Raw genomic sequence first — 14,401 nt, forward strand, 5'->3', positions numbered from 1 at the left:
AGCAATTCGTGTTTCGCGCTCGTTCTCGTTCTCATTCTCGCTTCTCACGAGACTTCCAATTTCTATCTTGCCGGGACGGTAGTCCCCAAGTTGCAAGGTTGGTTTTCCGCCTGGGAACGCTGGGGGGAGCGGGGAAAGTCACCAATATCACTAGAACAGGTTGTTTAACCATCCAAATGATTTCTAGACAGTTTTATTAAGTTAAAAAAGTTACCAAGTTCTCCTTTAATGTTAACGTTAGCGGTCTTCCACTGATAGTGGCATTAGCTAGCTTTGTGGTTAGCTAGTCTATGATGAGCCATAATTTAGCAATAGATAACATCATACTGCAAATTGTAAAACATACATTTTCAATATAACAGGCCAAGGAGAGATGATACGTCTTATTGCTATAACTGTCACGCTATTAAAGAAATACTTCAGTCTAGGGCTGTCAAAATTGCTCAAAAATGACGTTCGAATATTCCCTCTAAAAAAAACACATATATTCGAACATCTGGTTGCGCATTTTGTCAATGATGCACATTACGTCAATAACAGGACAAAATAATACAAAGAGACATAACTACTTGTATAGGTAGTTTATTTAAGTTTAAACATATTTGACAACGTATTACCTACACACAAAAACAAGTAAATCAACTAATGGCCAAGACCGCAGACCTCACTCTCGCTCACTCACACTCGCAGGCACTCTTTCTCTCTCTCGCCCTCATCCTCATGCTGCGTTCACACCAAAGTTGACAAACGCGAACAGAGCGTCTGGCGCGAATGATTTCAATGTTAAGTCAATGTAAAGACGCGCGTCTGGAGGTCTTGCGGCGCGAATGAGGCATCACGCTCTCCGCGCGTCAATTTCGCTTCAAACTTTTGCTTTTGACGCGCGAATGGATTCAAAATGTTCAAGCGTTCAACTAGACGAGAATCCAACATTGAACGCTCCGAGCGAGCTGTGCTATGGTAAACATGGAACTTTTCCTTGACATGAAACGGTAAATAATCAAACCAGTGGAAGCCTGCAGTGCATGAAACTGCTGCTCACCATGAACACACTTCATCGATGATCTCACTCGCGGATAACTGGTTCTCTCTGCCCGACTCTGGCTGGATCAGCAGGTTGCAGGATGTGTGGCGCGTTATACACGAGTGTTGCCAACAGGGACGGTGTAGAGTGCCCTCTGGTGGACAAACTATACAACGCCAACACTCATGACATGGTTGAAGGGTGTTTCATCCGTTTTTATTTTATTTTTGAAATATTCATTTATCGGCCGTTATAAATGCCGATACCGATAGTTTGGAAAATGCCTAATATCGGCCAATAATATCGGCCTGCCGATAAATCGGTCGGGCTTTAATTTTTACCCATAAAATCTAAAAGAATTAACCCTCTAGGACAGACGCGACGATGCCTTTTGGTGGATTTTTTCATATAGCAGCACTAATTTATGTAATTTATGAACAAATGGTTATACAGCAACACATAATTTGAAACTTTAAAAAGTTTACTTTCATTTGTGTCCACTTACAATCAAAACAAACCAACAGGGTTCGTACACCTTTTCCAAGGTCAAATTTAAAGCTTTTTCCTGCACCTTACACCACCATAAATTAAATACCAATACATAGTCAAAATTATTATTTAGTGTTTTTATCACATTAAAAGAGATGATGCTATAAACAGCCAAAATTTTGTTTCGTAATAGCAGAAGGATCAGATATTTAAGCAAATCACAAGTTTTATTTTTCAAAATGTATCACTGTCTAAGTAGATAATGCCTATGAATAATACTTCATTATATTAATGTCCAAATGTGGCTTTCCAGATAATGTGATTTTCAGGCTAAAACTGAAGTAATTTCAAGGGCTGAAAATATGAAGACAAGATTTGAAAATAAATATTTTACAGGCCTTGGTTTTGGGACACATTCTTGATATAGACAAGGTTTGAACAAAATCTTAAGACAGTACAACAACAACCTGTAATTCCATTTTAACCCAGAATACTGTGACAGTGCACAGGTACCTGCCTGATAAATAGCCTATAAAAAAATGTAAATTAATTGCCAAGACATATACATTCATACATTATGCAGTGTAAATATTGCATTAGGCTATCCTCAACCTTACAGTAGGCTCCTTGTATGACACTCCATCTGACACGATTTCTGTTCAGCAATCAACGATTGTTGTTATGCACTGGGCTGATGTTTGCAGGTTTTAATTTGTGGGTAGTTAACGTTACAGTTACTGTTCTGTAACTTTGGCTATGTTCACAGCATATTCCACAAATGAACGTGCCATTACAGACATGCAATACTAACATTACATTATCACACCAAGTACTCTCAGTCACTAATGGCCCTTTCAGAAAGGACGCGGAATGCGCTGTGCTATGACACCCATTTATTTCAATGTCTTGCGCCGCGCGAGGACATTTTGTTGCTGCGTCGACCAAAGCGGAGCGCAGCATTGGCGAGCTTGCGTGCACGCCGTGGTCAAAGTTCAAAATAGTTAAACTTTTGCTAGAATGATCAGATTAATTTACTTTAATTTTAGGATGCGGTGAGAAATAATCCTTGAATAAGAATAATTTCAGAATAAGTTTGCCACGATATGTCCTTAAGTGGTTATTTTTTCACAGACCCTCAAGTACCTCAGTATGTTGAGTTGACAGTTTAGACTCTTCAGTCCAGCACAGAGTAGATTCACTCCTGAATCCTGCAGGTCATTGTTACTCAGGTCCAGCTCTCTGAGGGAGGAGTTTGATGACTGTAGAACTGAAGACACAATTTCACAGCACTGATCGGTGAGCTCACAATGTGCCAACCTAAACAGGGGAGAAATGAGAAACAAAATTTACAAACGATTTACAAAAACAATATTATTAATACAGACTGGATTATTTAGGGCACTGTATGCATTGTCTCATGTTTTTGAGAAAGGGTCTGGAAAGAACATGAATGTAAATGTACTGATATTCTTCAAGGGAAATTGGTCCCCCAAAAAACAATTTAAATCAATAATAAAAAAAAGAGTCTGACTTTTTCTGTCTTTCAATATAAAAGGGTTTAAACAACACCCCTCAAATAACACAGTCAAAAGTTAACTTGATCAATACCAATAAAAAACAAAACAACAACCAATCAAATAAATTAAAATAAATAAATGATCAAATTAAACAACGTGGCGCAGGATGTGAAAATGATAACCTCGTCAGGCTGAAAACTTGCAAAAAACACTTGCGTCACAACGCCCAACACTGCATTGCGCCGGGTTTATGATAGGGCCCTAAATGTTTGTAGGATGTTCTAAGAATGTTGTTCTACGAACGTTTTCATTAACATTATGAGGACATTTAAAAAACCTCCAAACAATATATGAATAACATTTTTGTGCTAAACTTTTGCGAACATTATTAAAGAACAAATAATAACAATAACTTACAGAAAGTTTGTTTATAACTTTGAGAGAACCTTGCCAGAATGTTAGCCAAAGTTATGAGAACATTCCCTGTTAGCTGGGTATATGCATTGTCTTATGTTGTTGAGAAGGTTTGTTAACTTGTATTAAGGTAATGATCACAACTTAGATAATGATGGATCATTGATAATTATGGCCATCGTTTCATCTTATTTTATTCATTTTCAATAGCTTATGATGATAAATTAATCATAAATCAGAGTAACTAATTACAGGTGAAGGAAACGTCTCGGTTACATATGTAACCCTCGTTCCCTGAGTACAGGGAACGGAGACGTGTCGTCGGGGAGTTCCCTGACGAATTGGGATCACGCTAGGGAGCCAATTGCCTTCGAGAGAATAAAAACAAGCCAATGAATATTGGCATGCAAGATTTGCATTCCGCGACCCGCCTACTAGCGCGGGTATAAAAGGCGGAAGTAAACATTGCGCAATGCTTTTCGCTGAGGAGCCGAACAGTGTCCAGTCCTCCGCGAAGGTACAGCAACATGGCGACGGGACGACACGTCTCCGTTCCCTGTACTCAGGGAAGGGTTACATATGTAACCGAGACGTTCCCTTTCATCCTGGGAACTCCAACGTGTCGTCGGGGAGTTCCCTGACGAATTGGGATCCCAAGTAAAACGCCATGGTGCTGGCCCCTTCCAGCGCCCAGCTAAGCTACCCTGCAGCAGTTTCTTGAATGAGTTGCGGGAGCTAGCTAGGGAATCACACTGCTGTTCCGCAAGACCCGCACAGTGGATTTGGATAACACTGGGAAAGCGTGCCCTAACCCCGAGGGGGGGGGGAACGCTGCGGAAGCCCAGCCTGCCTGAAGAAGGCCAGGAATACACATGTGAACTAACCCATTTAGGGTAGTGAAACACATGGCAGTCCCTGAGGTAGTCCCAATCCGAGGGAAGTGGGAGCGTACTCAACAGGGACGACAGAAAGAGTCTGTCAAGGGGAAGACACGGCTGAACTGCACGTGGCATTATGGGTCACCGTAGAGACCACTGGAACACCCAGTCTACTAGCAACTCCTACTAGAGGTAGCAGACCTGGCGCCAGGCGGTCCGCCACGCCTGGCACCAGAGGGGTGATGGAGGAACTCACGAGGCTCACCGACGTAGGGCGCCAACGGAGCAAAAGTCGCACGTATCCGGCCGAGGCACGGAATGGCGTAGCAAGCCGACACAACCTATTCCCTCGCACCACTGGCCGTAGCGAGTACTCGGGAGGAAACAGGTTCCACACGTAGGCTATAGAACCTAGCGAATGTGTTCGGTGTCGCCCAGCCCGCAGCTCTACAGATGTCTGTCAGCGAGGCGCCTTGAGCCAAAGCCCAGGAAGTGGCAACACCTCTAGTAGAGTGAGCCCGCAACCTGGGAGGACAAGGCTCACCCAGAGACTCATATGCTTGGGTGATAGCATCCACTAACCAGTGTGCTAACCTCTGCTTGGAGACAGCCTTCCCCTTCTGCTGGCCTCCGTAACAGACAAAGAGCTGATCTGAGGTTCTGAAGCTTTGCGTTCTGTCAATATAAACCCGCAGGGCGCGGACGGGACAGAGAAAAGCAAGGGCTGGGTCTGCCTCCTCCTGGGGCAGCGCTTGCAGGTTCACTACCTGGTCCACAAAGGGAGTGGTAGGAACCTTGGGCACATATCCGAGCCGGGGTCTCAACACAACATGAGAAAGGCCTGGCCCGAACTCTAGGCACGATTCGTCGACCGAAAAAGCCTGCAGATCCCCGACCCTCTTGAAAGAAGCCAATGCCAACAGGAGCGCTGTCTTAATGGACAGAATATTCAACTCAACTGTTGACAAGGGCTCAAAAGGAGGACTTTGAAGAGCTCTAAGAACCAGAGCTAGGTCCCAAGAGGGTACAGAGTGCAAAACACGAGGTGGATTTAACCTCCTAGCACCCTTAAGGAATCTGATGATCAGGTCGTGCTTCCCCAATGACTTACCTTCTACTGCATCGTGATGCGCTGCTATTGCAGCGACATACACTTTGAGGGTGGAGGGAGACAGCCTTCGCTCCAACCCATCTTGCAGGAAGGAAAGCACGACTCTGATCGGGCAAGTTCGGGGGTCCTCCTGACGGAAGGAACACCAATCGACGAACAGGTTCCACTTCAACGCATAGAGGCGCCTCGTAGAGGGGGCTCTAGCGGAAGTGATGGTATCTACCACTGCCTGTGGTAGGCCACCTAGAACCTCCGCGTCCCGTCCAGGGACCAGACATGGAGTTTCCAGAGGTCTGGACGCGGGTGCCACAGAGTGCCCCGTCTCTGAGAAAGGAGGTCCTTCCTCAGAGGAATCGGCCAAGGAGGGGCTGTCGCGAGGAGCATGAGTTCTGTGAACCAAGTCCTGGTGGGCCAATACGGCGCCACTAACAAGACCTGCTCCTCGTCCTCCCTGACCTTGCACAGAGTCTGTGCAAGAAGGCTCACTGGGGGAAACGCATACTTGCGTAGGTCCCGAGGCCAGCTGTGAGCCAGGGCGTCCATGCCGAGGGTCCCCTCGGTCAGGGAGTAAAACAACTGGCAATGGGTCGTGTCTGGAGAGGCAAACAGGTCTACCTGTGCGACTCCGAAGACACTCCAAATCAGCTGGACCGTCTGGGGATGGAGTCGCCATTCTCCTGGCAGGGGAGGCAACCGTGAGAGCTCGTCTGCCACACGGTTGAGCTCCCCTGGAACATGAACGGCACGAAGCGACCTCAGATGCTTCTGACTCCATAGGAGGAGGTGGGAGGCGAGTCGCGACATACGACGGGAGCGTAGACCACCTTGATGGTTGATGTACGCAACGGTCGCAGTGCTGTCCGTACGGACCAGTACATGCTTGCGTCTGAGAAACCCCTTGAGGCGACACAAAGCTAAACGTACTGCTTGCAACTCTAGGCAGTTGATGTGCCAATGCAGCTGGGGCCCCGTCCACAGACCCGAGACTGCATGCCCTTTGTACGTGGCCCCCCAACCCATGGCAGAGGCATCCGTGAACACCACAGCATGCCTGGAAACCTGGACTAGGGGCACTCCGGCCCGTAGAAACCCAGGGTCCGACCATGGGAAGAAGGTTTGGCGGCAGCGCGGGGTAACTTTGACCCGGAGCATACCGCTCTGCCACGCCCACCTCGGGACTCGATCGTGAAGCCAGCGCTGAAGCGGTCTCATATGTAACAGGCCGAGCGGCGTTACTGCGGCTGCGGCTGCCATATGCCCCAGGAGCCTCTGAAACTGTTTCAGTGGAACCGCTGTCTTGCCTCGAAAGGACTTGAGGCAGGTGAGCACTGACTGGACGCGCTCCTCTGTGAGGCGCGCAGTCTGGGTGACCGAGTCCAGTTCCATACCGAGATAAGAGATCCTCTGCACGGGGCAGAGTTTGCTCTTGTCCCAGTTGACCTGAAGCCCCAAGCGACTGAGGTGCCGGAGCACCATGTCCCTGTGATCGCACAACACATCTCGCGAGTGAGCTAGAATAAGCCAGTCGTCGAGATAGTTGAGAATGCGAACGCCTTGTTCTCTCATGGGAACAATAGCCGCCTCCGCGACTTTCGTGAAGACACGAGGCGACAGGGCCAGCCCGAAGGGTAGGACTTTGTACTGATACGCTCGACCCTCGAACGCAAACCGTAGAAACGGTCTGTGTCGAGGAAGAATCGAGACATGAAAGTACGCGTCCTTCAGGTCGATCGCTGCAAACCAATCCTGGGGACGGATGCATTCGAAAATGCGCTTCTGCGTGAGCATTTTGAACGGGAGTTTGTGCAGGGCCCGATTCAGAACTCGCAGGTCCAGGATTGGCCGTAACCCACCGCCTTTCTTGGGTACAATGAAGTATGGGCTGTAAAACCCGGACCTCATCTCGGCAGGAGGGACCGGCTCGATCGCGTCCTTCGCCAGCAGGACGTCGATCTCTTTCCGCAAGACAGGGGCATCCACTGACCGCACACGGGTGAAGTGGACGCCCCTGAACTTGGGAGGCCGGCGTGCAAATTGAATTGCATAGCCGAACCGGATGGTACGGATGAGCCATCGGGACGGAGTTGGGAGCTCTAGCCAGGCCTCCAGAAACCGTCCCAACGAGCCCACCCGACCCACCGGCGTACCCGCGGAGGGGCAGCGAGGGGGAAGACAGGGACCCGGCTCCGGAGGCATTGTAGCGACCGAGAGCGGGGTCTGGGTGTGGAACTTGACGCCAACCTGTTTCCCCCGGTGAGCAGACGGCAGAGAAGGCCCGTGGACATTCTGCTGCGGGCTGCCCAGTGGCGAGGGGAGGGGAAGAGACGAGGAACGAGGCCCTGCCTCCTCGTAAACTGGTCTCTGTGCCTCCGGGCCCAACCGCAGACAGGAGACTATCCGCAGGCTGGGAAGAGGGGAACGGGAGCGATGCCGCTCGGAGACGGCATCCACTGCCATTCTGGCCCTCTTGGGTGGAGGAGACTGTGTGCCCACCAGTCTCGACCGTGGATGACCTGAAGGAGGAGGTAGAAACTGCTCTTTTATTGAAACTTTGGGTACCGCTGACCGCGTGGTCAGCGGCGGAACAGAAACAAAAGGGAACGAAAAATTCTCCGCCCGGCCCTCCCCCGGGGGAAGGAGGTGTGCAGAGGCACCCTCCCAAAGAGCAGCAATCCGAACCTCCCTCAGGTCGCCCGTCTCAGGAACGCTTCCCTCCCTTCTTTTTACGGGAAGGGGCCGGGGGCGCCTGAGCGGGCTGGGCCGTCCTCTTGCGACCAGACTTCCGGCCTCCAGGGTTGGACTGCTGCCCTGAAGGAGGAGCTGGCGCAGAAGGACGCCCTCGGCGACGGGAAGCAGCCGGAGGCTCTACGGCAACAGTAGACGGGCCAGCAGCAGCCCGTTTCCTGTGCAGGACATGCCGTATTGCCTCAGACTGCTTCTGGGCGGCGGAGAACTCTTGGGCAAAGCTCTCCACCGCGTCGCCGAAAAGGCCGCCTTGGGATATGGGGAAATTGAGAAGTTTGTTCTTCTCAAAATCGCGCATATCCGCAAGGGTAAGCCACAGGTGGCGCTCCTGGACCACCAAGGTGGACATCGCCCGACCCACCGAACGTGCGGTGACTTTCGTCGCCCGGAGGGCGAAGTCCGTCGCCGCACGCAGCTCCTGCAGCAGGGCTGGGTCGGGACCACCCGCCTGCAAGTCATGGAGTGCTTTAGCCTGATGGACTTGGAGCAACGCCATGGCATGCAGGGCGGAGGCGGCGTCTCCACACGCCATGTAAGCATCCCTGGTCAAACCAGAGGAAAACTTACAGGCGCGGGAGGGGAGTGAAGGGGCACCCCGCCAAGCGGAAGCGGTCTTTGGACACAGCTGCATCGCAACCGACCGCTCCACTGGGGGGATCCCCTCGTACCCGTGCGCCGCCCCGCCGTCAAGGGTGGTGAGGAAGGAGGAGCGAGGTTGCCTACGCCTGGTCGCCAGAGGGGCCAGCCAAGACTTCCTCAACTCCTCATGCACTTCAGGGAAGAATGGTACTGGAGCGGGCCGCGGGGCAACAGCACGGCCCCCTCCAAGACACCAATCATCCAGCCGCGAATGTTCGGGACCCGGTGGAGGGTTCCACACAAGCCCGACATTCGCAGCCGCCCTTTCGAGCATAGCGGCCATTTCTGGATCCGGCTCAGCCGCAGCCACCACACCCGAAGGGGGTAGACCCGCTGAGTCATCACCAGAGGATGACCGCTCTTCCTCCGATGCCGCGATCGACATCTGATCCTCAGGCGGCGCCCCGAAGGAAACAACCGGGACCGCACGAGACGGCCCCGGAGGCTCCGCCGGGACAACCAATGGCAACGAGCTACTAGAGGAGTGAGAAGCCCGATAGGATCTTTCACCAGTCGGAGCATTCGCCACTGTAATCCTCATACGCTCACCAGCAGGAATCACCGAAGTAGCCGTCTGCCGAACTGAACCGGCAGACGAACTAGATCGGGGATTCTCTGAAGGGACTCCCCCATGTTTCAGGGTTCGCAGTCTTGAACGCAGCATCGCCAGAGTCATGTTCCCGCAATGAGAACATAACTCATTCACAAACGCTGCCTCAGCGTGCCCTAAGCCCAAACACGAGAGGCAGTGTTTATGACCATCTTCCTGAGGGAGAAGTCGACCGCATCCAGAAACACACGGGTGAAACGACATCCTGAAAAGGACGCGAAACGCCCGTGCTGCTCTTTTAGAAAAAGAAAGAAAATAGAAAGAGAGAGAGAGAGAGAGAGAGAGAAAGAGAAAAATGCTCAATACGCGCCGAAGCGCCGAGGGACCACCGCGGCAGACACAACGGGGAAACTGCAAGCCCGTGTGCTGCACTCACCCAATACCAGCCGTGAAAACGGCCTTTTTTTTCAAAAAAGGACTCGACCGGCAGCAGGACGCGGTGATCGCTTGAAGCGCCGTCACACCAGCGACAGAGGATCTTCTTCCTTCTCTCTCCAATAATTCCTCTTCAGGCAAACACGGGAGCTCACACAGACACACTGGAGGCTCCGAAGCGAAAGGCATTGCGCAATGTTTACTTCCGCCTTTTATACCCGCGCTAGTAGGCGGGTCGCGGAATGCAAATCTTGCATGCCAATATTCATTGGCTTGTTTTTATTCTCTCGAAGGCAATTGGCTCCCTAGCGTGATCCCAATTCGTCAGGGAACTCCCCGACGACACGTTGGAGTTCCCAGGACGAAAGGGAAATGTATTTATCTTATGGAAAAAAACATTCACATGAAGGAATCTACTTGTTATAATTATAAAAATAGAATATGCACTGTATATAATCACACATTATTAGTAACATATTACAGTTTTTCCAAATTGTTTACACACACGTTTGCTGAATCTTTGGCCTACTTTCCCAACACTGTTAAAATATTAGTGTCTTATTTTTCAAACATCTAAACACAAAAAAACAAAACGCATGCAACATGTAAGAAAAAAAATTTGTTCACCTCATCTTCATCACATACGATGTCTCTCTGACTAAACAGTGAGTAAGAAACTTCTGGTGTGATGGATACATCTAGGGCTGGGACGGTATGGATTTTTCTTACCGAGGTTGAAAAGCAAGAAATGGCGCACACACCAGCACACACAACATAGTTCTATTTGAACATAAGGACAATGTTTATTTTACATTTATTATTTCACATATAGAACAGAAACATTTAGAACAGAAATGGAATGATGTCTGAAAAAAATAAATAAAGTGCTGGCAAAACAAAATATAGGCTAGGCTATGGTTTACATCCCAGCCTTCATATTTTTTGCTGAACACACGTTCTGAGGGAATGCTTGTAGCGCAAATGGTCATATATTTCCGGGCTACTTTTGAAAGCAAAAGGGGAAAACTCCTTTCTCTGAAATACTGAAGCCTTTATAAAATAATGCAGTGCTACTGCACAGCCATACAGTGCTGAGGCTTACTCGCACGCTATTGGCTGGTCATTAGAACTGCACGAACCAATGGCAGAGCGGCGTAACTGCTAGGGGTGGAATGGTACAGGCGTCACGGTTCGGTGCATGAATATACACAGAGAATACACAGTATTATAATTAATTAATGTAATGCGGAACTACTGTTAGATATGCGATGTCAAGATTGTAATGCTGGAATATGTTTTTTGTGTGTGTGTGTCATTATTACATTAACTTTTTCTAAATACCAGATTTCCTATCTGATCACATAATACAAAAAATCACCTATAATAAATATACAATAAAAATATATACACATATAACATTTATACTTCAAACATCTTTAAAATTTGAAATACAACAAGTCATCCAAAACCTCACACAAAACTCCTTCCACGGACCATATTTCGGCGAACCTTTGAAAATCATTAATCAATTTAAAATATGTATATTCAATTTTAATTCTAGCAGTCACCATGCCTTTAAAAGCATTTTCTGCATCTACTGTACCTATACCCAATAACTTATTTTTTCGAGTCTTCCAAATTGCCATTTTGGCCATACCCAACAAAAGATTTAATAAACATATTCTTCTTCTCTCATGAGATGTATATTTAGGACCACTTATAAAATCCTGTTTGGAAAAATCTTTACCAAAACCTTCAAACAAACTTTTTAAAATAATAAAAAGACTGTCTAACCTCACACAATTTATAAATAAGTGATCAACTGTCTCTTCAATTCCACAAAAAGGACATTCCCTCCTCACTGCTGGATTCAGGTGTGCCACGTGTCTGTTTGTAGGTTTAGCACCGTGAATAAGTCTCCACTGTAGGTCTGCTGTACGTTTCTCAATGGGAGGTTTGTACAGAGACCTCCAGGATCCTTTAAAGTCTGGTCCAAACACTTCTGTCCACCTCCCTGCTCGTACTCGTTTTAAAACAGTCTGATGGGCAACTTAAACGCAAGTACTGTAAAGTAGATTGCTTTTTAAGTTGTTTCACGAAACTGTCCCATCTCCAGGGTCTTAAAAGTTAATATTGTGTCAGCATCTTCATAATTTTCCTTTGCAGCTGCAGATACACTGATAGATGGAAACTGATAATTTCTCCTCCACTCTTGAGCTGGTTGAGTTTCCAGTGCCTCCCTGCAGGTTCCAGGCAATGCTCTCTGCACCTCCTCCAACACCTGCTGCAGAAGACGGAGAGATCGAATACCCGTCTCACGTTGTAGTGCTGCAGCCGTCTTCCATCCGTTGAGGTCTCTCAGGTCTCCTATCCTCTTGAGTCCAGCTTCCGCCAGGCAGTTCATCAAACTTCCCGATGACAGAGTTCTCGTTTGTATCAGTGGGTTATAAAACAATGGCTCTCCCATTATCCACTCCTTTGGTTCTGAAAGATCTCTGTTGATATTAAAGTTATCAAGCCAGACTCTCAGCATTGACTGATAAAATAAGGTTAAATTACTCAAGTCCAGCTCTTTAAGGCTCAATAAAAACAATTGTTCCCTTTCAAGGGAACTCGAGCTGCGTCGAGACGCGGTGGGAACGCCCTGCGTGATTGCGTCGTGAAGCACGTGTATAATCAGTCCAATGGAAAGACGAGACGTCATAGGCGGGTGACCAGGAAACTATAAAGCACCCCTGGAAACAAACCGCGACAGCTTCTGTGCCTTCAGCAAGCGATCTGTGTATTCTGTCCTTGTCATATTTATTGTTGTCTGAATTTATTGTTGTCTAAAGTTACTATATATATTATAGCAAAAGAGAGCAAGCAAGCGTTGTGTTGTTCCCTGCCCACGTTATATCACGGGTGGGGACATACACTTCAGCTTTGTGTTGTACGGTGACCGGGAGGGGACATGTTCGGTTCACTTATTTTTGTCGTGGCCACAACATATAAACTCGTGGGAACGTGATATTAAGTCGTGGGAACGTCATAATATCTCGTGGGAACGTCATATTAAGTCGTGGCCACGAGATAATTTTGTTGAGGTAACGACATCATTATGTCGTGGCCACGCGATGCAAAGTCGTGGCCTCGAGATCATATGTTGAGGGAACGATATATTTTTATCGTGGCCACGAGATCATTTTGTTGAGGTAACGACATCATTATGTCGTGGCCGTTGAGGGAGCCACAGCGGCCAATACTGTAACCGTACCATGGGCTACAGCAGAGATGGAGATGACAGAAGAAATAACATTTTACTTTAAATTAGGAATGTCATATAAAGATATAGTGCGGTCTTTGGCATTAAGACATGGGTACGTTATAAAGATAAGCGCATTCTTAGACTTTTTTTGGCCGCACGCATATTTAGGGACCGTCTCAAAATTACATGCGACATTGGCATAAACGTTTCTAACTTCAACAGCATTTGAAGACAATGACTTACAGTCATAAAACCAATTGTACATTGTTCACCCAGGTCTCATGTATGATGCACACCTTTTAGATTTTTGATATTTATGACAACTGCTAAATCATATGCAAATATTGTAGGCCTATTTCACATACTGTATGGGATCATACACAAAATATGACAATATTTAAAGCTCAATATCATTTGAAGACAATGACTTAGTCATAAAACCAACTGTTTATTGTTAATATAGGTCTCATGTATGATGCACACCTTTAATATTTTTGATATTTATGACAATAAACTGCTAAATCATATGCAAATATTGCTATGTATTTCACTACTGTATGGGATCATATACCGAATATGACAATATTTAAAGCTCAATAGCATTTGAAGACAGTGACTTACAGTCATAAAACCAACTGTACATTGTTCATATAGGTCTCATGTATGATGCACACCTTTAATATTTTTGATATGTATGACAGTAAACTGCTAAATCATATGCAAATAATGCTATGTATTTCACTACTGTGTGGGATCATATACAGAATATGACCACATTTAAAGCTCAATAGCATTTGATGACCAACTGTACATTGTTCATCTAGGTGTCAGGTATGTGGCAGTCGTGAAATAGGCCTACAATATTTGCATATGATTTAGCAGTTTATTTTCATAAATATCAAAAATCTAAAAGGTGTGCATCATACATGAGACCTGGGTGAACAGTGTACAGTTGGTTTTATGACTGTAAGTCATTGTCTTCAAATGCTATTGAAGTTAGAAATGTTTATGCCAATGTCGCATGTAATTTTGAGACGGTCCCTAAATATGCGTGCGACAAAGTCTAAGTATGCGCTTCATGTCTCTTTCACTTATAACGTACCCATGTCTTAATGCCAAAAACCGCACTATATCTTTATATGACATTCCTAATTTAAAGTAAAATGTTATTTCTTCTGTCATCTCCATCTCTGCTGTAGCCCAGTCTATGGTACGGTTACAGTATTGGCCGCTGTGGCTCCCTCAACGCGTGGCCACGACATAATGATGTCGTTACCTCAACAAAATGATCTCGTGGCCACGATAAAAATATATCGTTCCCTCAACATATGATCTAGAGGCCACGACTTTGC

The 14,401-nt window shown here is 47.1% G+C and overlaps 1 protein-coding gene and 1 long non-coding RNA gene across 3 annotated transcripts in view; one reads left to right on the forward strand and one right to left on the reverse strand.

Moving 5' to 3' along the window:
* Positions 1-14,401, forward strand: part of LOC311083714 — a 176,974-nt gene that overhangs the window by 106,804 nt on the left and 55,769 nt on the right. The gene's annotated exons all lie outside the window — the stretch shown is intronic.
* LOC311083667 (protein NLRC3-like) overlaps positions 1-14,401 on the reverse strand; it is a 63,768-nt gene that overhangs the window by 20,825 nt on the left and 28,542 nt on the right. For both annotated transcript variants that reach the window (XM_084115385.1, XM_084115384.1), the window contains exon 6: positions 2,657-2,830. In XM_084115385.1, the coding sequence (XP_083971511.1) occupies positions 2,657-2,830 (174 nt within the window). The remainder of the gene's footprint in view (positions 1-2,656; positions 2,831-14,401) is intronic.

Source organism: Abramis brama (genome assembly GCF_963993115.1).
Source record: "Abramis brama genome assembly, chromosome: 1".
Classification (NCBI taxonomy): Eukaryota; Metazoa; Chordata; class Actinopteri; order Cypriniformes; family Leuciscidae; genus Abramis; species Abramis brama.